Genomic DNA, 25,752 nt, shown 5'->3' with positions numbered 1-25,752 from the left:
AACCCTGTGAGTGTTTTACTTGCTAGCGGCTATAAGAGAAGACAGCTGTAGGTAACACCAATTCACCTTTATCCGTGGGGTAACCTATATCCGTTGTTCGTAAAACAGGGCTTTTAGATATATTAAGTCGACGGATGGTGATTTCAAAATGCGATATTGTCACAATATTTTTTTAAAACACCGTCTGTCGACTTGCTTTCACTAAATGCCTGTCTTTGAAAACGACGAATATAGGTTACCCCGCGGATAAAGGTGAAGTAGCGTTAGGTGTAGGGTGTGTGGAGAAGTCAGGCTACCTTGGACGGTTCAGCCCAGGACTGTTCCACCTGGATAAAGGGAGAGGAAAACTTGGCATAGAATTGCTTTCTTGACGTCACAGCCAATCATGCGAGCAACAGGACCGATCCCGACTGTCAATCAATCACTTCAACCAATGGGAGCAAGGCAATTAGCGGTTCAACCAATGAGAGAGCAGGGGCTGTGGGATCGGTCCATTCATGCAGCAATATCTTTAATAAGTTGAGTGATTTTTTTTTTTTTCAGGCACTGAAATGTGAATTTCTAAAACTACCCTTTCCATGTTATTCATTTGCGTGGTACTACATTTGCACATGCAACAGTTAATGTTTTTAAATTCTTGGCCAAGCTTTGTGAAACTTTTCTGAAGATTTCACCTCAACTAAGTTCATTGTCATCCATTGGATAATCTGCTTTGCCAAAGTTACTGATCAGCTCAGTACAATTAATGGAATGCAAATAATAGGGATGCATTATTTTAAGCCTGGTTGGCAGAAAAGTCTGGCCCTGGTAGCAATCACAGGAGCAGGCCGGGACTGGATTAGAATGGATACCAGGCTAGAAATTTCTGGGGTGCAAAGGAAGAGGGATGCATTATAACAATAGTCAACCATTCTGATTCTGTGCCATTAGGGGATGAAGTGACATTTCCGCGTCTTACCGGCTGCATTGCTTGGTCGTGTTGCTGGTTTGTTGCCATGGTGACGAAAATGCACGACGCCCCCTCACAAGCCTGAGAACATCGCTTGGCACCACCGCCTGTAGAAAACACATAGAGACAAAAAAACAACCTGTTAGTTACTGTGGTCCAACCTTTTAACTTAGTTACTGTAAAATGCAGAAATGTTAAAACAACTTGTTACTTCCTGCACTTCAACCTATTAGTATTAGTAGTTACTGTAAATGCAGAAATGTTCATAGCGTTTGTTTTTCTGTATGCCATTTTCACTGTCGCCACTTTACTGCTAACTGAAAACAACCTGAGAATTTTTCCATTACCGTATAGGGTGCTACCGCCAACTCAAAACTACCGCAAATTTTAATCTTCTGCGCAATTAAATCCCTGTGAACTTAAATGCATTCACGGTAAATTGTGACATATTCACAGTGGTGCTGTGTTTGGGGGGTTTGCAGTGAGAGGTTTTTGCAGATAAAACCACAAACTCGCAGTTCAAATAACCCCTCCTTTCCCTCCCAATGCCAGATTAAGTCCCATCTAACATAAAATACATCTCCAGTACTTCACAGTCCTAACCTTGAACTTCAATAAATGATAAATCTATCTGCAGCAGGGAAGCTAGCATTTTGCTTCAAGTTCAATGCATAAAAATTACAGCAATCTATCTCCTATCATAGCCATGTCATTGTCAATAGCACAATAAGCCTATGTATATGCTGTAGGGTTAAGCCTACCCGCACCCTAGCTATTTGCCTAACTGTGCAACGCCATTGTCTGTATCAGTGAGACGAAGAGAGCATAAGCTCCATGCATGACAGCTTAATAAAGACCTCTTCTTTACAGTCTGGGCAATTTGTATCCAACACACCACTTAATGATATTGTCGTTAAGAATCTGTTCACCGGGTCAGCTGACTCGCAGGGTTTCACATCAATCAATAGCGGCTCTTATTACGGGACCGCCGCAACCTTTTATCTTGTTTTATTGACTTCCACAACTTCAATTCTACTTGGACAAAGAGTCGTGAAAAGACGTGTTCTCTTGACTTGTTATATTCCATAATGGGCCTTTCACAATAGGCCTTATCTTTTAATAGGGAACCTTTCTAATATTAGTCATCAAGGCAGAATACGTATTTCTCTCTCCTCCAAGGTTATGCATTTTGAACCAAATGATATTTTAAAGTAAGTTGGTAAATATGAATTCCTCCTACCCCAACAAAACAGGTAACATAGAAGAAAGGCAATCAAAATGCAATACTCAATAAAATAAAACCAGCTCCTGCAGTTCCAAAAAAGCTGCTAGGGAGCCAAAAACTACACCACTTACTCTCTGCCCCAAGAGCTATCTACCATTACAAAATCATGAGCAAAGCATCTTGAGAACACCAGCTATCAAAGTTGAAATTTCTGCTGCAATACCTTAGAATGCTGCAAGGGTACCTATTATCGAACTTCACCTTCATATTTGCGATTACTAACCACCTACCAAATATCACAAGGATCCATCCACAGCTTTTTGTGCTATGCTACATTCACACCCCCACACATGACATACAAGATTTTATCGAAAACAACCTTCTTTGCCAAGATATACTAACAAGCAAGCAATGTCAAGGTTAAGTTAAAAGCTCGGAGCTGACAGATAGCTTGGAAGGTTCATATACAAGTCAATCTTCAAAAGCAAGGAAAAGGGTACAACATTACAAAAAACACCATCAACAGGCACCCCTTCTCTGACAGACCTCTTGGTATGCTCCTACCTTTCCAAATTAACCACTGTTCAGATTCCTTGGGAATTTCCATATTGCTGACTAACTTCCAAATCAAAAATAGGAAGCTATTGTTGGAACTTGGAATGCTCACGATTCTCCATGCAGTTACCTCACAACCTTCAGATCACAACATCATCCTATTTTTACTCAAATTGTTGACACATCCTTTATTCTTAGGCTATATATAGAAGGCCAACAAGGCTATATATATGCTTTGTTACTGTTATAGAATGTCTACTCATGAGAAACTGTAAAGTCATCTATATGAAATTAACCTAAGGCCATGTTGATAACATGGATGACAACTGTTCAGGTATTTTGGGCCGTATCCAAAAATTAAAATGTTACCATACTGAAAATGAGAAATGCAAAATGAGCAAATATATGACGAAGACATATCGGAAAACAGAAATTGTTGTAGAATGCCAAAACCAATAAGTATTCCAAAGCCAAAGAAGAATATGTGCAAAGAAATAAAAAGAATCTATCGTTCGTTACACCATTATACACTACACAGTTCAGTCATTTGTTCAACCTACCAGACCAAATGGATTTCATAATAAATTTTTTTGCCAAACATTTCTCCGTTTCCTATGCTCACATCAGCTTTGGGGTTCCCAGAGGATGTCATCCATATAATCAAATCAGCATGGCCTAGAGAAAACATTATTAAGTCGCCTTTCATGATATAAATAAGCTTATACATTGCCTTTATGTCTGCTGTGAATATCGGTAACAAAATACCACCAGTTAGTTACTTTAAACCAATGTTTTTCTAGTATTTTTCTCACATGTAACACAACTGAGTTATGCCTATGGCATTAACCACGAATCATGTAAACGAGCTGCTTGATTTGATATGGGCATAAGTCTCAATTCCTCCAGAGAAAAGATATGTAACAAACTAGAGGTCATCTTGTCTGAAATACCCAACATCTAGATGTAACTGTGATACTTCATTCCATTTATAACTATCAACCCCACACCGAACTATCGCACAACAAAACACTGACTTACGGGGGGAATCAAAACAATCGCTGAAACCGGCGAGACTAGAGTAAACAAACATACGTGTACGTGCGCGCACCTGAAGCAATCACCGTCATTGTTTCCCGCGAGCCGCCGCTGCGTCACAACGGGCCCATCTCCAGCCAGATTTATTTCCCGGGCGCGGGAGGGGTTGTGCCGGCAAATGGAATAGGTCATGACCCAGACACCTTGAACGCGGCACGCATCATAAACAGGCCCGGACCCAGACGCAATTAAACGATCTCCCACTCCGAGCCCTAAATTCTGGGCCCTAAATATAGCCAGGGTCCCATCTCGCGCGGGGAAGAAAGACGGATAAGATTCACGGATGGATTGCCCCGGGGGGCGCTCTCGTTCCGACGGGCCAAATTTGATCGACGGCCCGCCGATCCGGCTCAGAAACCGCAAAGCACAATCCCCACCCTTTGGAAAGCCGACATGCGTATTAGATACACTGGAATAAAGAGCAGCCCCGACAGGATCAATACTGCAAATTGGATCACTTTGCAGTGCAAGCCCGTATCAAAATTCCTCCGTGGAATACCTCCGGCAATCAGATTCAGACCACGGGTGATGAAAGGGTGGGACGGGCAAAAAAGCTCGTCCAATTATTTGCAACCCGTTCCCGTTTTCGCCCCCGCCGGCCAGACGGCCGGCCATTTATTTTCCACGCCGTCCGCACGGCGGGTTGCGAGACTGTACATAACAAATAGAAAACCCGCAAACCTCCCTGAGGGATATACAGGAATTATACCCCACCAGACAAGCTGGCCTAGAGTACTTATCAAGTGTCAGGGCTATTCGGGGATTTGGCCATATTGGGAAATGTCCTAGTGAACTCCTGTGCAGTCACCAGGGAGAGAAAGCCTTTGGTAGGAAATGAGACCTGTCATGTTAGTTGAGCCTGTAGACTTTGAGGACATGCTCAGCTGGATGGATCATATTCATGTACATGTATTAGGCCACAGCAAGTAAAATTCATGGACAACATCCTTTGGAGACTCCAAATTCAATGCAAGAGGACAAAAAACAACAACAACTGAATATTGACATCATAAAGGCTGTGACAGCAATTGTAGCGAGAAAACATTGTATCACTATGAGCTAACAAGACTTTTATTCCTGTATTTATGAAACAAACAAAGTGACACTAGTGTGGTACAAAGGTATTACCAAGTTGAAAACTACACTCAAGGCTACCACACAGGTGTCACTTATACAACTACGAAACTAATTTCACTTCTAATTCTATAACTACAGTCATGGCTATCTCACTTGTGTAACTTCTACAAGTACAATCATTAGGCTACAACAACACAACATATTTTCCCATCTTGGTATTTCTTCCTCATGTTGAAAATCTCCACCAGGGAAAAATTTCCTTTTTTTCCTTCAAAATCGGGCGAAAATTAATGAGCTTGCTGATGTCACCCATAAAACTTAGTTACTGTGGCCTTATAGGGCTACCCAAGCACTGAGTCTGTCTATAGGGGTTTAGATCTGGAAGCTGGCTTCCTTTCCTGTGTTAGGGTGTTCAAGATCAAGTGCTCTGTAACGAGCTTGTCTGACTTAGCTTGTGAAGACAGGAACTTGGCATCCTTCAAGTATAACATCCTCTTACAAGCCATCAGTTCGGGCGAGACCCCTTTAACACGGGTTTAAAGCCCGCAGTCTCGCTAGTTGACCTACATTTGGCAGACGACAATATGGGTGGTACTGGAAAAAATGAGATTATCTAGGTCTAGTTCAGGCCAAAGGAAAAAATATTGAGTATCCTGGCGTTAACAGACCAACCCTTTAGTAGAAACCTGCCAACCATATACCACCTACAAATGCAGGTTAGTGCGGGTGAAATTGGAGCTGTGCAGGTATTTCTGGTGTCTACCTGCACCTAACCTGCACTGGGTTTTATACGTAATGTCCTGTGTATATGGATATGCATCAATTCGACTGTTGCCACCTATAAAGTATAAAAGAAAAAATAACAATTGCATACAGAACAATTTTAGTGTGATCCATTCCTAGATTCAGAGTGGTGCAGGTAAAATTTGTCTGGTGCAGGTAATTTTCAATGTTACCTGTACCAGTGCAGGTATGCAGAAAAAGTATTTCAAGCCCTGAATCTAACTTCCGACACCTGTTTGAAGGAGTTTCTTACCGTAATCGAGGCTAATTCAGTGTTACGAGGGCTGTTATACAGTCCAGATCATCTATTATGACATTTTCTATCCCATCAAGTTGACTCATGCAGCTATTTAGGCTAATAGACAATTTCTAGCCTCAAGGAATCATCAATTATATCCTCTCAGGGAGCTAATAATACCACATTATTCACTCTAATGATACCTTACAGGAATACTTCCTGTTCTGTACTGTTTCAGCCCTCATTTATATAATAGAGTGTAGACTGTATACCGTAGAGAGAAATGAACAGTATAAGGTTGTACAAAACCTGTTTCCTGATTTCATACACCTAAGTTCTGTCGAAAAATTCATATTCCTGCAACTACGCAAACCATTGATCATAAAACATATCTGTTCTTTTATCTTCACTTAAACAGAAAAGCGAGGAGAAGTTGAATTTATCCAACAATAGTTTCATTTTGTATATGTTAACTGAATCTTTCCAACAAGTCTTGTTACATGCTTGAAAAAAGCATGTACTGTTTCTGGTAGGGATCTTTGTGATTCCGGACCGATATCTCTAGAACCTCTGGATGGATTGCGATTTCCTTTGCTATGGGGATAGAGTGTGTGACCTATTGTGCTATTAAGTAGATTAGAAGTTTGCTGTTGTTTTGTGGTTCGTTTTAAAAAAAAATATTTACACCCCTTTTCCTGATATGGAGTGATCTGGCCTCATTCCCTCTGTCTCAACCTCCTTGGGGACAGCTAGCAGCTGTAACATGTGTTTTGAGTTTTCAGTAGCATGGGAGTGTGTGGAAGGGTCGTTTCCAGTGCTATATCTCCAGAACAGAACGTGTGATTTACCTCCATGAAAAATGGAGGTATAGTTTTTGGTGTGTCTGTGTGTGTGTCTGTCTGTTTGTGTTTCCACATATTTGTGGTCAGCATAACTTTAGAACCTGTTGATGGATTGTAATGATATTTGGTATTTGGGTAGGTGTTTGGAAGACGAAGGTCAAAGTCAATTTTGGATCCCCTGGTGTGTGACCTTGGTACTGCAACAGAACTTGGATTTTTGTATCTTTTGACATGGATATGCTATGGTCTTGATTTTTGGTGGCACATAGCTTGTGGTGTAAGGAAGAAGTGTTGTATGTTTGGGCCCTCTAGCAGCTTGCTCTAGAACTGCTGGGGCATTCTGGTCAAAATCTTCCAAGGAGCAAAAAAGAGCAACTGAGACCATCGCTGTCACCTCTGTATGGTGTGAACCATTATATACACATTGAGATACAATGTATGTGCCAGGTGCAGGTGTAACAATAGGAAATAAAAATGAAATGGTGAGGACACCAGAAAGGTGTAGTTTTGGATCTCACTGTTTACCATAGGTAGATATATAACTTAAGAACAATGATGGAATAATTTTGCCAAACGTCAAACCATATCAACCCCCACAACACACCATACGCACCATCACAAAACAAAATATTTCAAGCAGGTTTGAGTTTTCAGACTCTTGTTGTGAACTGTACTTAGCCCAGTGTTGCAAAAATGAGCAATAAAGGACTACAAGTCTGAACTGTTGTACTGAAACTAGAAACTGACTATATAATGCATGTACTGTACTATGATGTACAGTATTGTTGGTCTGAAATGAACACCTCAAAGAAGTATAACTTCACGATTTATCAGAATGGTACAAAACCTTTGAAGCCAACAAATCATTAGACACAGAAAAAACAAACAAACAAACGCTACCAAAACCATAACCCTTCTGTTCAAGGACAATGAAATCTGCGCAATGATCAGAAGTAACATCCCTAAACAGGGTACTGTCCAGTACACGAATAAACCCTTTGATCATTTTTCCTGAATGAACCGAAACTGAGTTCTCATGTCCCTTTTAATGTGCCTATGAGTCAGTCCTATATGTGGGTGCACATCCGGCATAGTTCCGACCCTGTTCAAAGGCGGACACAATTTTCAGTAAGCATAACCTTCACATGACCTTTATCTACTATTTATATGAGTTTATTTTGGTCAAGCCTTCCCCTCGGACCTACCGCTGTGATTGCCAATAGGGCCGAGTAAGGTCATGTACAGTATTTTCTCGATTAAAGTACTCAATCCAATTAAGATACCCTCCCAAGGTTCATCCCTAACTGTAAAACTGTCCTCCTTTTCCCATCATTACAGGCCTTTCCCTAAATGTGATTGCCCAGTTCATACATGCTCAGCAGAATTTACAAGTTGATGTATCAAGTTTTTTACATACACCCCCTTATTCAAGATTGATCCCTAAGTTTTAAACTGTCCTCCTCTTCTCATCATTACTGGCTTTTCCCTAAATGTGACTGCCCAGTTCATACATGCTCAGCAGAATTTACAAGTTGATGTATCAAGTTTTTTACATACACCCCCTTATTCAAGATTGATCCCTAAGTTTTAAACTGTCCTCCTCTTCTCATCATTACTGGCTTTTCCCTAAATGTGACTGCCCAGTTCATACATGCTCAGCAGAATTTACAAGTTGATGTACATGTTTTCCACATGCAACCCCTTGTTCAAGATTCATCCCTAAGTTTCAAACTGTCCTCCTCTTCCCATCATTACTGGCCTTTCCCTAAAGGTGCCCAGTTCAAATATACACACTCTGTTGGATTTAAGAAAATGGCCTTGAAGTTGAAGGAGAGGCTCATTCCAGGATGTGATAAACTTTCTCTTTACCAAGCGGAAACACGCGTAAACCGCAAGTAACCTTCCTGCAGGGCTTAGGTACGTCGATGTCCGAGGGAAAACCAATCCCCGGAACAACCTTGACTCCGTTGCAATGACCGTTGGCCCCTCCCACACTTAAAAGCCCACATATATGGCCCTTGAAGCTTTTAACAGCCATCCGTCCCTGGTAATGGCAATAACATGTACACACACGTTTAGGAGGTGCTAAGAGGCAGGACTACCCGGTATTTTGATTATGCCAATGACGTTGTCGGGGGAATGCCCCCACTTGACGTTCCCAGTTCGGTAACGGACAGGTCACGCTCAAGACCAGAACAAAACATAGCACGATGAACTGATACGCCTTTTTGAATCAAGTTGCTCCGGTGGCATCGTTTGACAAGGTGTTTGGTCCAAAGGCTAGAGGTCCTGCTTCGAAAACCCCACTTTACACGACTTTCCTCATTTCACTCAGGCGAAAATGAGTACCTAGCTTCAGTTAGGGACGCCACTCGGATATGGGACGTTAAATAGAGGTCCTGTGTTTGAGGAGAGCTGCACCTCGAGCACGTAGCACCCATACGTCTTATTGAAAATAGTAGGGGTTTTGCCCATATAATTTCTACATCAAATGGCCGCAACTGTCATAAGTACTAGGTGCTGTGTTCAAGTTACCATTATAGACCCTTGCCACTGAGCCCAGAGCAAGCTGCTAGGTAGCCCAAACCTATACTACTTCTTCCTCAAATGAAAAGCTATTTGCTACCAATGAAACAAGACCATAGCATTCAAATGTATCGTAAGCGCAGTCGGTCGCAGGACAGCTTATAATTGACATTGACCTTCATTTTTCCAAGACCTATCCACAAACCACACATCAATACCATCCAGACAATCGTAAGACGGTCCCGTCTTACACAAATATACAAACTAGAAATCCAACAAGATAGTAATGCACAGACAGACCAAAGCAATACCTCCATTTTTCATGGAGGTTACAAATCTCCTTTTCCTCTAAACTCATGGATGGTGATAATGTCCCATCTAAAATGTCTTCTAGTCACTTGTTCTAAAATTCCTGCCTGCCACCATCCTTGGCACATTATAGACAGGCCCTGTCACTTGACTAAATGTACCATACAGATTACACAAACCATGTTCGCAAGGTATGTGACAATGTAAAGATAGAGACAGCGGAGACGAAACCTTTCAACAAACTGCTGCACAGCCGTCTTGTTTCAACAGCAGCGTTAGACTATCTTTCTGTGTAACTTTTAATGCTTAACTGAACCAAAATACACTTCTTTAGTCTGCTGCCTATTCTGTCATGCTAGTTGCAACTCCTGTGGAGCAATGCTAATCATATGCTGTCTGTTACAAATGGACCGAGTCAAAGCATTACAAGTTTTCATGCACTATTTCTTAGAATCATGAGTGCTTACGTCACCAATGACACTATAATACAACAGTTCTTGAGTACTACAAGCAACCATGATCAGTATTATTCAATGAGCAAAGATATGTGTACTAAAGATAAACCCTAATATGATGTTATTGAACATCAAATCTTGCAAATCATATTTCTAGTTCTTGATTCCTGCCGCAAGCTAACCTCTGTCAATCTCTCCACTGTCGTAGTAAACACGGCAGACGATTCGGACCCTGGACCAACTTGCCATAAATGATCTTTTCCAAAAGAAACAGTGCATAATTGTGGAAGGTATATACAATATTGCAAGTTTTCATAATGTATCGGCTGTTTCACAATTAAGTGTACCCATTTATTTTTCCACATGTTACCAGTTGATAAGAAAGTCTACATAAGATATTACTGTTTTTGACTGTTATTTTCCAAAAGCTGGTGTAACAAGGAACACAACAAAAAAAGAAATAGAGAAATCCATCAATATTTGGCGAAACTATCGTAAAAAATGTTGTCTAAAAATGTCCCATTTTTAGTGTTACCAGGGGTCATTCAGTTTTTTCACATTCTGAACATTGCAACTGACTTTAAAAACATGACTGCTACCTTAAAATTCTTTATTTTGTACATGCAGTCATATGTTAACTTGAGATATATTACAATTTTTTGAAGATATTCCAACTTTTTTTTGCCAGCAGGGTTATTTTGCATTTTCACCCACATGTTACCAATTTTAATGTAATATTTTCTTATAGATTACAAAGTATGTAGCATTGTTTTAATGTACTGTAATAAGTGTTAATTTGACATGTTAAGTTTTGATATGATGTATGTAACTGAACAAAAGTAGAATGAGATCATTCCTACTTTCATCTGACTCACAGCGAAGGATCAAAGTATCAGCTGTAATTTTCCGAAAAATTCTGTCCCGTCCGTACCCCCCCTCAATTTCTATACTAGGCTAATATTACAAGCTTTTAATTGTGATGGTTTACAAGTCTCTTTGACTAGATACCAAACCATTATATAAACCATATCTGTGATAAAGACCTTGCTTGATACAGCACTGTATAACTTCAAATGTCCCGTCCGTACCCCTGTCCCGTCCGTACCCCCCACCTGTCCCGTCCGTACCCCCACTTTTAGTTTTAAGCAAAAAACTGGGGAAAATGACATCCCAATTGCTAGAATAACACATAATAAATACTAAACAGATACAAACAATTAATCTCCTCACTACAAATAGTACTTTTTAATGAATTTGCCAGCATTTTCTTTCTAAGGTTTTTTCATTATTACCCATAAACTGCCTGGGACTGGTATGAGATGAAATCTGATATTCCCCTAAAGTTACCATCCTATTTGTCCAGTTCAATGCTCTCCTCTAGCCCAGCTCACTCTCACAGATCATCCTCATGATGGTGATGACCCATTTTCCCCACCTCCCAGTGCAGGTAGTGCCATGACAAGGACAGAACAGGCACTACCCGAGACACCAAGGAGAAAAGCAAAGGTTCTGGAGAGACCTGTCAAGTCTCCTACTCAAAATAAAATCCTTGAGACGAAAGGGGTACTAGTACTTGCTGTGACAAAAGAGAGCAGAAGAAATCTGCAAATATGTCAAGAAATTGCAGATTCCCTGACAGAACAGATACATCCCATCAAGTTCACCAGTTGAGCATGGCCATCAAAGAAAATAAGCTCTAATGGCATTCTCAGATCATTCTAGATCAGATCAGATCTAATAATTATGTCTATCTCCTTTTTTCTTAGTTTAAACATTATTACAGTATTTGTAGATGCTTTATTTAACTTGCATTTAGCGAACAAATGTGTTCCAAAAGGTTTGAACAAGACCCTGCTGTATCAGTCTGTTGTCTGGTTGTGTCCCGTCCGTACCCCCACGTATTATCATATTCATGAAATCATCAAGTCTCTTGATGTGTTGCCCAAGTATGAATGCTAGAATCTTATGTAGGGGTATATAAAGGATGAAATTCTAACAAAGTTTAGCTATCAAAGTGCTAGAATTTAAAAAATTTGTATTTGATCTTTCCCTCGACATGAATTGACAGCAAGGTGTTATTATCGCCTTACAATAAATGACCAGAAAATGACACAACAAGGTGCTACTGCAAATAAAATTTAGTTTTCTGGTCTTGTGGATACTAGTGATGGAAGATAACATGGAATAGTGTTTATCTTAAGTTATTCATGTGGGCATAATGTATGTACCTTTACATACAGTCTTACAGTTGTCCCGTCCGTACCCCCTCAGTGCCCCATTAAAGAAAGACCTTTAGTAACCGGGAGGTGTTGTGCAGAGATCTTTTAGAATATTAAGCCACAAGTATGTACCTTTGAAATGCCAATATCAGTTTTGATATATATTAAAGTTGATTTTTCAACCTCAGTGACCCCTGTTCGGTACACTCAATTGTGAAACAGCCGTATATATGCTTTTCTTTGTTGTCACACAGTGACAATCAGGCTAAAACAGGACAAGACTGAGTGCAAGCATTCAGGCTTTGCCAAAAAAAAAGAAACACATGGAAAAAGCCTTCCCCCTGAGGAGTTGGCAAAAATACAACCACCAACTATACACCTTCCCCTTAACTCCTCTTATTCTAAAACCGACACAGACTTGTCTGCATTCCCTATCTTAAAACAGCTCTTTGCAGTGAAGCACGCTTCCGCCAATTGTACTTTCCCCAGGTTAACATAACATAACACACACACACAAACATAACATATTTACCCAGGCCCTGGTGGGGCAGACAGTAAATTAACCATAAGGGCATACAAACACGGCAGGGATTATCAACAAGGAGGGATGACAGATGGCTTCCCCAGGCCTTCTGTCTACAGTGTAGAGGTACGACTGAGGTAACAGAACTCAGGGTTCTAGCCAGGATTTTATTTTAGCGTAGTGGGAATGGCATGGTAGCGAAGTGACCAATCAGGAGATTGGTGTGGTCTTGGCCCCCTCCACGGTGAGATTTTGATAATGTTGAGTTAAAAGTTGGTATTCTGTTAACATCACAGTCAGTTTTGAATGGCATATCATCATTTTTCATTGTTAAGATATTGATTAGACATTGTTGAACAAGTAAATGATAGCAAAGCACCACTACACTAGTCAAAAATGAGCGTAGTGGGCCTTATTTTAGCGTAGTGGTCACAAATTTTAGCGTAGTGGCCCACTACGCTAAAATGCACTAGCTAGAACCCTGGAACTATTCAACGCAAATGTACACCAAGAGATCATTGTGTGCCTAAACGTACAATCAGGTAAAAGTCAAGTAATTTGTTACAGAGGCTTAGAGACATGTCTGGTCTTCTTAGAGGACAGAGACATACGTATAAACAGTGAACTGAATGTTATTTAAGCTTCAGGTATCAGGTACAGAGAACATGTGCTTTTGAGAGAATCTCAAAACAAAGATGGTGCTGATTTCTTCAATGCCTATCGAAGGTTTTCATCTTTTTTTTTCAGAGCTGAATTTTCATCTTTGAGTAACAGAATACGTCAAGAAAGTTTAAAACTTGAGTGTAAGCGTATTCGGGTATGGTAATTGGCGCATTGATGTCAGGTATTTTGGACATGTAACCTAATGATTTTCACGGTACTTAAGTGTCTGTATATATATATCCTTACCAGTGACTGTTATTAGCATGTAAGATAACAACAACAAAGCAAAGGTTCTCTCCTATAGAAGAGTTGTCTCTCGATACTGAAGACAGAGCCAGACCCTACATCTGCTTGGGGTTTACTTCCAGTGACAGTCATGTTTTATCTCTGATTAGCCATCCCCCCCACTAGGATCATGACAGGTGACCAGATGAGCCATGTTAATGGATTATCTTGTCATTCGTTTGATTTCATGCCTTGGAATTTGTTCTGGTTCAGGTTACTCTGTTCTATCAGCATTGGACACATTTCAAGAAAATCCCTTTCCCTCTGGTAAAGGAAAAGAACATTCAAAAAAATCTACGGACGCATAACAACTTTTCACTACACAACAAATTTCTTAGCATTTCTACTTGTAGCAAGGAAATTCTTCATTTTTCCGTTAAATTATAAGGTTTTAGTTTTTTATATTGAAAATTCATACCCGTGGGATTAACTGTAAGTGATCAAAATCAAATACATGAAGGGATTGAAAACAGGCAAATAATCGAAATTCCAACGTACAAAGATTAAGTGATTGGATGTACATACTGAATTTTGAACAAGATTCTGAACCTGCATTATTATTGTGGGGTTTGACTTTGTAGCATGTGACAATGTTTTAACTACAAGACTATGGAGTTAGATCTCTTTTAGTTGGTTAATTTATACTTTGTGTGGATGTCAAGTGGCTGGGAGAACGATTCAGTCAGACTAGTACACCAATATCTCCCCATATCTACTTCCTGAAATCACACTCATGTATGTCATGGAAAATCACACGGTACTAGGATATGCATTTGTCCAATAGGATATTTCACTTGCCCTGGGCAATCGTGCCGATAGACTTGTCCAACCCTGATTGGTCAGTGTTCTTCTTGTGACTTATGGTTTGTTTCTGTGATTGTTTTCTCAATAACATTTATGTCAACCAGATCACATTAATCTTTCATGATCTTGGTTGTTTGATGTCATTGTCTACTGTGTTCTAACAAATGCGGGTGACACATTTAATTTGTTCCATTTCATTTGATTGTTACCTTAAATTTTCATACTTGATTGCACTGATAGTGTTTCTGTCTATACAATTTCAGATCATAAGATTAAGAAGATATTAATATCAACTCTCATAATTCCACTGGATGCCATAATATGGTTACATGAAAAATAATACATACATATTTGAAGTGATTTAAAGAGATGTACCAATACAGCATATGTATAAACACTTCAGATATTTTGGTGTTTAACTTAAAATATATTAAGTAGGCCTATATAACGATTTTTTTTTATCTGGTGGTATTATGATGACTAGTGGAATTATCAAGTACAAGACTAATTTAGTGTCGAGTTATCGAGTTGATATCAAAATTATTGCTGTAAATATTTGACTTCTCAGGCAATACTCTTTCAACATAAGCATATAGCACATGAAACTTGCATGTATCTAAGTTATGATCGTGCTTTACTTTTTCAAGACTGTTAATCCCTTGTCTCTAAACATCGTTAGTCTTGTATGAGAGTGTTACACCACAGGGTTTCACCCACGTTGTGCCAACTGGGTCAAAATGCAGAACATGCTGTCAATGTTACTGATCAATGCCTAGAATTTGTTTAGAATCTCTCCGACTATGCCCTCCTTTGTATGTGTCTAGATTTGGCCGATGACCTTAGAGTGCGACTTAGAAGCAAGCGTGTAGGCAGTCACGTATTATATATCTTTAGTCATTGCTTGCAGTTTTCTTCGTTGTTCACAATTACTGGCCTCATTTGCTATATGCTCTACAAGAAAGGAGTTGAACAGTTTATACTATAAGGACATATTTCATGTAGGGTTGAATTGTTTCAAGCCTCCTTACTTCAGTAAAACGAAGGGAATTTTTAAGAAGTATCTTGTTTCCACTTTAGAAAAGTCTTTTTATATCAGTTATTTGCACAGTTAATAATTAGAAACCAAGCATTTCATGTAACTTATATCAAAGTCAAGTGCATGAACATGTCCTTGAAAGCCTTTTTAGAAGTATTTGCAGTATGTACAACTTCTTTTACTTTGTTTAAAAACTCACAAAGGTACAAAAAGACTGACAACATGCATAAAACACTGACCCTATCCCTACTTGTGTGACCTTTTTTTAAAGTATTTGCAGCACGTATATATTTTTTTACTTTGTTTGAAACTCTTTGGAACACAACAGAGATACAAAAAGCCTGACAACGTGCGTAAAGCACTGACCCTATCCCTACTTTTCACTTTGCAACATGCAGGCTCAACTTCTTGACTGGAAGAAGGTTTCTGTGTTTTGGGGTCAAAGTAAATCCACCGTTATCTATCACTCAGGGACAGGCTCTCAAACCAGGACAGGACGAACTCTTCAACCATGCCGAGACGAATGTCTGGATTAGATCACAGTACTCGGAGGGGACCAACGGTGTTTCTCCCAGGACCGTCCCACGGTGTACGACAATTCATCAACCAACCACACGCTCGTACCCAGCGCCGTGAAGAAGCCATAGGTTTGAGATCGTGGGCTTATTCACAATCCACCTCAAGCTGAATTGAATAAACTCTATGGAATTCACAGCTGTCGTTTTGTTTTGTTTTGTGTTTGTCTCAATGCCTTAGAAAATCGTAAGTTGTGAGCGCACGCCACTACGTGCGTTTCTACAGCCTGAGTATTTTTACAGTTACCGGGTCCAAAACTGGTCGCAAGTTTACTATTTAGGGCACCACAATAGTGGCACGTTATAACAAAGGGAGTTTTAGAATGTACCTGATTTGGTGGCGCTGTAAGGGCGTTAAGATTATCCCTCTACATTGCCGAGAGGGAGTTATGTCACGGAAGGGAGTTTTGCACGGCGGCGCGTTTGGCCTTCTCCACGGACGCTGGTAGATTTGGAATCAAGATGGCGCCCGCATATTAATGAGGCAGCCGGCGGCTAGCGAGTTAATGTATGCAAGAAGCCGACGGCTGCCCGAGCGCACCCGAGCGCTGGGGGAACCCGAGAAATAATGAGATGCAGCTCTCTGATACGTCACGGGCTTCCAGAAATAGCTCGGCGGAAACACCAGAGCGGTGAGCGGGGTATTTCACACTACCAAAACAAAAGGTCGGTATCTTTGTTAAAAATGACTGAGACCGTTTGGCGGGGAAAAGGTGGCAAAATGAAGAAATTTGCATCGATAAAAGCTTTTAGACCAAAGTCACGACGAGTTGGACATGGCAGCGTGCGGAGAAAACGTCGGAAAAGAGAGGAAAAACATGGATTCTGCGTGCCGAGCCTCCAGAGAGGGGAGGGTTCCATGCCCTCACAAGGACTGCTTGGGTAATGGCGAGTTTTACGTGAGCGGTGCGGGTCTGGACGTCCACTATCGTGCGAGGCATGGCAGCAAACCGGACGGAAACACCGAGAAGGCTGCAGAGAAAATGCTCCACCGGCTTTGTTTCGCCGAAATGAAAGAGAAACTCCTGGAAATCGAGGTATGTTTCTATAGTTTAACTTTGTACTATTTAAAAGAATTGTGAAGTATAATCGATTTGGGTAAAGTCGTTCCCCAAAGTGTGGAGTTTGGAAGGTACCTAAAGAATTTGCACAATTGTTATTTTGATCAGATAATACCCTCACGGTAAATATGTGTTTCATATATGTGATTACAAATATCCCACTGAATTTCCACCGTAGTTGTATTCAAACGACTGTTAATATTTTGCAGGTGTTTTGATTGAAGCTCGATGACGATTTCCTAGTAAACACTGGGAGAAAGAAATATTTAGGATAACAAATAATCTTGCCTATCAGTATGAATAGCATTCTGTTTACATTTTAGTCTCAGTTTAAACTTCGAAGGGAAGATGTCATTTTTTTCTGCACTTATTTCATTACTGATTGATGCATTTTGAATACAAGTCAAAGTTCTAAATCATAGATTCAATAGGTACTATATTATGTCATATGATGATGACATATTCAGGTTTGCTGTATTTAATGGGTGTAATATTTGATATCTGCTTTGCTTGTTGTTACAAACGGAAACTCTGGCACACGATAGATAGTACAGTTTACTTATGTTGTTTGTCACTTTTTTCTCTTCAGGCGAGTGAGCAAGCAGGTGAGGAGTATACTGTGACAAGCGTGGCACTAACTGCAAAAATCACAGCTACAAGACCCGAACAAGCTGCAAAAAAGGCAGGTATAATTCTTCATGCTGGAGGCTTCCTTCACTCCTTCTCCAGTGCGCAGCCACCGTACCCTGTCAGTGTCCAGGGGAAAAACAAGGAGGTACACTATGACCTCTGGTACATTTTAAAGGTGCAAGACAACATGAGGTTCCCCGCCATTTTCTGCAAACCTACCTATGTGAAAATGTCACTGGAAAAGCATCAGTCCCAGGATGCTACCGCCAACAATTCTACCTGCCTACCTATCGGAGAAACAGACATTGAGGACCCTTTGGAGGAATGCCTCAACAAGGTGTTCAATCTGCAATCTTTCCGTCCAGGACAGAAAGATATCATCAATGCAATACACACCGGGGAAAACACTTTTCTGGTTATGCCGACAGGGGGTGGGAAGACACTCTGCTTCACACTACCAGCCCTCCTAAGGAAAGGTGTAGCAGTGGTGATCGTTCCCTTGCTTGCCCTTGGAACAGACATTCTGAGAAGGTATGAAGAGAAAAGGATACCAGCAGTCTTTCTATCACATCTAACTGCAGAGGTGACCCTCAACACTGTCATCCATGACCTCAACAGCAACACTCCAAAAACAAAACTGCTCATAATAACACCGGAAAGTCTTGTCAACAAGCCAGTGGTGTGGGGCTGTGTGGTAGGACTGAAAGAAAGGGGTCTTCTGGAGATGGTGGTCGTGGATGAGGCCCACTGCATGGATCAAATGGGTCATGAGTTTCGGCCCACTTATCTACAACTTTCCAAACTTGCAGAACTCAAAACACAGATCGTTGCTTGTACAGCCACAGCCACCCCAACAACAAAGCAGTTCATCATGACACACCTTCAGATGGGGGAATGCCGTACATTTCATAACTCGGTGGACAGAAGAAACATCCAGTATAGTGTAAGGTTAAAGGGAAAGACAAGGGAAGCTTGCCATGGGCAGGTGTGTGAAGTTGTGTTGGATCACAAGGAACAGTGTGGCATTGTCTATTGCCAGACAGTAAGTGATGTTAAGGACATACACTATCACCTGCAAGAAAATGGTATAAAAACAGTTAAATACCATGGCACAGGCACAGGACAGAATGAGCAGGAGGGGAGACAAAGTCTGTTGGACTGGCAAAGAGGCCTCAAGGATGTACTTGTAGCAACAAAAGCTGCAGGGGCAGGGATTGACAAACCGGATGTAAGGTTTGTAGTTCACCTTGGATGTCCATCCTCTGTCCCAGATTACTTGCAGGAGTCAGGTCGTGCCGGGCGTGATGGAAGGCTGGCAGAAGCAATCCTGTTCTATAGCCCAAAAGACAAGGCTTTACATGTCACAAGGATAGGAGCCATAGAAGAGGAAACATACAGAGCCGGAGCTGTCAGAAGACTCGCTGATGTTATCAACTTCTGTGAAACAGAACTGTGCCGAAGAAAGGTTTTGTTAGAGGCGTTTGGGGAAGACACAACATCATACAATTGCAACAAAACATGTGACAATTGCCTCAGTCTAACTGTGGCAAGAGAGGTTGTCCTGACCACAGAAGCTGCCAATATGGTGAGATGCGTATCTGCAATCCGGCATACTGTACCACAGCCCTCTTCATCTCTACTGGCTAGAGTATTCCTTGGACTGGGGACTGGGCAAGCGGTGAAAAAACAAAAGTTGGATGAACTACCCGAGTTTGGTCTGGGGAAAAACTCTGGTTTCAACTTGAAAATTTGCGAGAGATTTATACGCGCAATGACTAGAGCAGAGATTCTAGAAGAGGTGCTAGTGCCTAAGAGTACCACTCAAAAGTTTGCCTCTCTGCATATCCTCCCAGGGAGGATGGCAGAGTCCACTATTCGAAATGAAGTACATGTTACGTTATTCATAAGGTGATTTTTTATGTATATATATGTATATATAGTCGTCCTATGTAAGCTACTGAGGGCTGGATGAGAGTTTATACATATATACATGTAGGTCTGTCTTTTTCAAAGGGTATCAATCGTTCAATTGCTACGATTATTGCTTTTCATTGTAAACTTTTATGTGTATTAAAGTATATACACTATTGCCAGCAATCTGTGCATAAATTATGACCAGTAGAAGCAAAATGTGTATAGATATCCTTTTTTTACATGCTTGTACAGTATAGCTACCTGACCTCTGAGCCTTTGTGTATATTCTTGCCAAATAAACAAGAACTGAGTGTTAATATGAGAATTGTATGACATAATCTGCTGATTGCATGCATGTCAGCCTGCTGGAAGAATTTTAAGAAACTATAAGAACATGTAAATTGTCATGTAATCATTCTTTGACCGGTATATCATATTATTGTCTTTGCTTTATATAAATGCATTTCAATAATGTATGACTTGTTACTTCCCACGAGAAGGGATTATTGTCTGTATATTTGTATATAAATGTTTTGTACATAAGTTTCCTACGTGCATCTTTCTGCTGAATTGACTTGTGAAGCTGTGAGCATGCTGATGATATAGTTTGTATAGACATCAAAATCGGACCTATTTCCAGTAATCTGAACAGCATAAAGGACCAGTAGAAGCAAAATGTATATACACATTCTTTATTTACATGCTTGAAGAGTACAGCTACCTGACTTCTGAGCCTTTGTGTAAAGGTATTGTCAAATAAACAAGCAGAACTGAGTATGGCACATTTTGAGTTTCCTATGCATTCTTTTCATGATCTTCAACTATACAAAGGGCTTTAACGAGCCACTATTGAAACATGTAAAGTCCACAGTAGCATAGCCATGTGCAGAAGAATAAACCAGATTAGAATCCTAAATGCAAATGACACATCATATAAACAGTTGAGATGTGTTTTGTTCTTACACACCCTTTGCCTAGCAGTGGTCAGGGGAGGGGGGAAACGTTTTATAGGGGGGGATGCGAGCCCAACCGTACATACATTTATATCCCGCCTAGCAGGAAGGCGGTGCGAGGAGGGGGGCAATAGTTTTATAGGGGGGATGCGAGCCCTCTCCCAAACCGTACACACATTTATATCCCGCCTAGCAGGAAGGCGGTGCGAGGAGGGGGGCAATAGTTTTATAGGGGGGATGCGAGCCCTCTGCCAAACCGTACATACATTTATATCCCGCCTAGCAGGAAGGCGGTGCGAGGAATGGGGCAATAGTTTTATAGGGGGGATGCGAGCCCTCTCCCAAACCGTACATACATTTATATCCCGCCTAGCAGGAAGGCGGTGCGAGGAGGGGGGCAATAGTTTTATAGGGGGGATGCGAGCCCTCTCCCAAACCGTACATACATTTATATCCCGCCTAGCAGGAAGGCGGTGCGAGGAGGGGGGCAATAGTTTTATAGGGGGGATGCGAGCCCTCTCCCAAACCGTACATACATTTATATCCCGCCTAGCAGGAAGGCGGTGCGAGGAGGGGGGCAATAGTTTTATAGGGGGGATGCGAGCCCTCTGCCAAACCGTACATACATTTATATCCCGCCTAGCAGGAAGGCGGTGCGAGGAGGGGGGCAGAAGTTTGACAAAGTACTACATAACATTACAATGTAGGCACATTTTCCCTGAAAACAGAGGGTACCCTTCGTCTGTTTGGAAATATGTCAAACATTTTTCTTTTGAAGTTTGCCTTAACCTTTTCGCACCCCTTACTGTAGACATCACATCGATCATTCGGGACAAACTTCTGACTGTCTGTGATGGGATAGACTTTGGCCTTGCGACGCTCAGGGTCGTACTTGAAAAACTGCTCCTTTAAACAGAAAAGACAGACAAAGATCTGATCTAGAAGCGGTGCTGGCTCACTGTGACGTTTTGTGTTGTGGATGTCAAAACCACCTTTGGACTTGTAACAGGCTCTTGCGCTACCAACAATCTGTAGGTTTACATTCAGTTTCTGTAGGGTCTTCAGTGTGGTTTGTCCAGAACAGTACTGTTTTAAAGGTTTCACAATGTGTGTTTCCACAAACTCATCACATGCAATGTTATGTCCTTCTCTACCCTCTACACTGACTGAACAGTTCTGCTGTACCATTTTCCTGATGGCAATTGGCCAAGCAGCTGTCATGTTGACCACGTGTGCGAGTGCCTCGATCCAGTAGTTCTTCTTTTTGGACTGAGAGAATATGGGCAGTAGCACCATCCAAACTGCTTCCCGACCTTGTCCGTCCCCATTCTTAATTGAAGTGTTGTATAGTCTCATGAGTGGTCCAAACAGTGAAACACCTTGTATTCTGTATCGGAATGCGACATCGTCTTCACTGCATGAGGCTATCCAATCCTTGAATCTAGACAATAGAAGCGGCCCTTTATCTTGCCCACAACTCGCCAGCTCTTGTTCAGTAGGGAAAAGTTCTGAGCCTGAGAACTCGAGCACTGCAGAGAGTCCATAACCAAAGGCGACATCCCTGTTGGCTTCTCTTATCAACTGGAGGTTGTTGTCTTTGAACTTGTCTTTCCCATACGTTTCTTGTTTTACCTTTTTCCTTTTAAGAACATCTGTGATAATATGATAAAGACCACCCGGACCCTGAGATTTTGCAAAACACTCCTCGGCATATCCAGATGCATGCATATCACCTGGCATTTCTGATGTCCAGCCAAAAGCTACTTCATCACTGAGTCTGCAGTGCAAATGGTTCTTATTAGTCAGCCCATCTCCCACTGTTACATTAGGTGCATTCTTTCTGTGGAAGGTGTACACTTCATCCTGTACCTCTACTTGCTCCATTTGAGTAATGAGATCATCTAGGGCATTCTGTGGTTCTTTCTCGACTTCATTAACAAACTGCATGTACTGATTACAATCTTCTTCTGGTGATGGTAGCAACTTTTCCATGATGTCCAGTGTGTCATTCTGGCCCATTTTTGTAGCAATGTTTAGTGGCGAGGGGAAATGAAGGAAGGTATGACCATCTACAGACACTGCCTCTGTTTCTAGTAAACACTTTATCATGGCATTATCGTGTCTTAACACTGCAAGACAAAGGGGAGTTGCCCCACACCCTTCTTTGGAGTCTGCATTGACTCCTGCAGTTAACAGGTATTTCAACAGATCTACATTCCCCCCCTCCACAACAGCATGTACAATACTACGACCTAGGTGATCTCTAATCTCAGACCAACTATCTTTAGAGTCTGATACATACCTACTGAACTGCTCTAGATCTGCTACATTTCCTGCCCTATTTGCTGTTGCCAGCCTATCCTGCATATCTGACACTACTTTTCTCATCTTCTCGTCCTCCTCCTTCCATCTTCTTCTCAGTGAACCCAGATGTCTGGAGCTTGCTGGTCCTTCGTCACCATTATCCTGTTGATCTTCTATGTCAACAGGGACCTCCTCTCTTCCTTCATCCCACGGATCATGTGAAATGCTGTTCAGAATGGCAACTTGATCGACTCGATGCTGTTCTATACTTTGATGGAATTCAAACCTCTTCCTGGCCAATGAAATGTCAAACTGAATGCTGTTCTCATCAAAAGGAAGGTACTTTGTGTCACTCCTGTTAATGGGTATGTTGAACTCTTTAGCAAACTCCTCATTTATACAGGCTGTACCTGTTAGTGTGGCTTCGTTTTCCGTTGATAATGGAAGCACGAGAATGTCTGTTTTTTTAGAGTTTGGGGGATCTGCGGTAGGTCTTTGTAGGATTGGGTAGGTGTGAGAGTTCTTGAGGTCTTGTTTGGACAACCAAGATTTCTGTTGTGCTGTAGTTTTGTGAGTCTGGTCTTGTGTGTCTTTGGGGAGTATGTTTAGGGCTGTGTCAAGCAGGTCAAGGTAGTAGTCGTCCTGAGCTCTTTCCCATACCTGTGCCAAATCAGGGTGGGACTGGAGGAAGACATCGTCCTCACTCAGGTCTTCTACAGGTTTCTGGGGCATCTCTGCGGTCTCCTTTGTTGTAAAAAGTTCCTCGATGCCTGCCAGGTCTGGTTTAATGGCCATACGCACCGTGAAGTTCCACATTTGTGCCTTGCCTTTCAGGACTCTAACGTGTCGGACGGCTCGGAGGATATTGATGTTGTCGTAACCAAACATCACAGGGCCACCATCACCAAACTTGTCATCAATAACTGTCTGAAAGCTATCCAGCCTTTTGCCCATGAATCCCATTAACGTGTCCCAACTTTCAGACAGGCCGAGGTGTTGTAAGAGGGACACAAATTGCTTGCCAGCTCCATATGACACAGCAACCAGGCCAAACAATATGGTAACGTCATTGTTGGCCCTCGAACTGCGTAAGTCCAACAGTCCACACAAAGCATGTACTGCACTCTTCATCTTGAAAGCATTTGTCTTCAGCTTGTTTCTTGACTTTTCCTCAGTCACAACCAGTGTCCACAAAATGGAGTGTATGAGGGGGCATTCATCAGGGAGGGCCGTTGCAATCTGGCTGAAGAAGGTTACAGGAACATCATCTATGGCTCTTTCTCTTAAGCCCACACCGACCATCTTTTCAAACGCTTTCATCTCTTCCGAGAGTTTCACTTGCTGTTGCTTGGACAGTTGAGTCCCACTTTTCTCGTGTTCTCTGAGACTGTCAATATGCTCCCTGTATAACTGGACAAGGGTTGAAACAAGCTTGTTTCTTTTGGCCCACAAGCCCTCAAACTGTGATGCCACATGATGTTCTGTACCAAACTTGGATAGATGTGCCCAGCTTTCCTCCAAGTCTTTATCTACTTTGCGAATCAATGCTTGGATGTTTTCTATCTGAGCTGTGGTGCCTGTGGCTAACTGCAGACTGTCCAATGTTGTGGGCTTCCACCTTAATCCTGATAGAGCCTTGCCCTTTGCAACATACTTCATAGTAAAGAGTGACTTTGCTATTCTAGATATAGTAATACCAGATACCGTGGAAGTATCTGCCGATGCTTCCTCTTCCTCCTCTTTGTTGGAACAATGCTTAGCCATTTGTTCGCAGTGACTTTGAAGACCTGTTTGCACATCTTCCATCAAAACACTGTCCTCCTCTGCACCTTCCTCGAGCTTACTCAACAGGTAACCCCGTACAAGAGAACGCACCTTTTCCTGCTGACTCCAGGCACTCCCGGTGCTTGCCCGCTTTGAGGAGGGCTGAGGAAGGGCCTTAGACTTTGGGGTCATGAGCCGCTTTTTGTCTTTTCTGGGTGTGTTAGTTGGAGTCGTTGTGGATGGTGACTGTTCCGGTAGAAACCTGGCCAGTGGTTTGTCATCATCCGAAGATGTCTCAATGTCATCTAGAAGACACCTGGCCAGGGGTCTGTCATCATCAGATGACTCACCGTCCGCCATTTCTGCAAGCAAAAACTTTTGGTTACTGTGTGTAAATATTAAATGCTGACAAGTTGGACTGATACAAACTTAATATAACATCAAATACTAACTTACTTTTGCCTAGCTATGTTGGTCGTGATGGGCTCCTTACTTGAGTTAACAAAGGCTAAGAACTGAAATGTTTTATAGATGACACTTAAATAAAAAGAATAATCTATATACTTGCATACAATATCAGTACCTTTACATAGGTTACCATTTAAACCCAATGGGTTCAGATCAAAAACTGTTTACATATTAGGTTAATTGACTCCACTAATGGATGGGGCTGTTTCTGCCAATTAAAATGGTTTTATCCTTCTACAATTTACTGATGAAGAGTATTGAAAATATTTGTTCTATAAAATCTAGTTTCATGATGGGTATTTAACACCCCAGTCAACACACACCCATTTCTGCAAGCAAAAACTTTTGGTTACTGTGTGTACATGTTGACAAGTTGGGCTGAAACAAACTAAATACAATATCAAATACTAACTTACTTTCTGCAATAAAAAAAATTAGGTTACTCCTAATGCTGACAAACATGATCACCACGTGTACAAGCTTATCACACAATACTTTG

The 25,752-nt window shown here is 41.4% G+C and overlaps 2 protein-coding genes and 1 long non-coding RNA gene across 13 annotated transcripts in view; 2 read left to right on the top strand and 1 right to left on the bottom strand.

Moving 5' to 3' along the window:
- LOC118417536 (dual specificity tyrosine-phosphorylation-regulated kinase 1A-like) overlaps positions 1–25,752 on the bottom strand; it is a 58,583-nt gene that overhangs the window by 13,531 nt on the left and 19,300 nt on the right. For 5 of the 11 annotated variants that reach the window (XM_035829749.1, XM_035832094.1, XM_035824276.1 and 2 more), the window contains exons 2-3: positions 959–1,056; positions 297–326 (exon numbers count right to left, since the gene is read on the bottom strand). In XM_035829749.1, coding sequence (XP_035685642.1) covers positions 297–326; positions 959–997 — 69 coding nt within the window. In that variant the 5' untranslated portion in view covers positions 998–1,056. Of the gene's footprint in view, positions 1–296; positions 327–958; positions 1,057–3,837; positions 3,872–25,752 lie in introns of those variants that run through there. The other 6 variants (XM_035830530.1, XM_035826659.1, XM_035825845.1 and 3 more) reach the window with 3 other exon arrangements.
- LOC118425216 lies at positions 16,194–25,144 on the top strand. The gene is made up of 3 exons (XR_004832304.1): positions 16,194–16,918; positions 20,371–20,373; positions 24,069–25,144. It is a non-coding gene; the product is annotated as an uncharacterized LOC118425216 (long non-coding RNA).
- LOC118424337 (ATP-dependent DNA helicase Q-like 1) lies at positions 16,901–19,930 on the top strand. The gene is made up of 2 exons (XM_035833270.1): positions 16,901–17,196; positions 17,810–19,930. The coding sequence occupies exons 1-2, from the start codon at positions 16,936–16,938 to the stop codon at positions 19,760–19,762; spliced, it is 2,214 nt and encodes a 737-aa protein (XP_035689163.1). The 5' UTR covers positions 16,901–16,935; the 3' UTR covers positions 19,763–19,930.

The sequence above is a fragment of the Branchiostoma floridae genome, chromosome 1, assembly GCF_000003815.2.
Source record: "Branchiostoma floridae strain S238N-H82 chromosome 1, Bfl_VNyyK, whole genome shotgun sequence".
Taxonomy (NCBI): domain Eukaryota; kingdom Metazoa; phylum Chordata; class Leptocardii; order Amphioxiformes; family Branchiostomatidae; genus Branchiostoma; species Branchiostoma floridae.
This window is presented reverse-complemented; position numbering and strand designations above follow the sequence as displayed.

What these genes read in the sequence shown, in the direction of transcription:
- LOC118424337 (XM_035833270.1), top strand. Translation starts at nt 16,936, where the DNA reads ATGGCAGCGTGCGGAGAAAACGTCGGAAAAGAGAGGAAAAACATGGAT. An exon ending in AGAAACTCCTGGAAATCGAG is followed by an intron (nt 17,197 to 17,809) that starts GTATGTTTCTAT and finishes TTTTCTCTTCAG; the next exon opens with GCGAGTGAGCAAGCAGGTGA.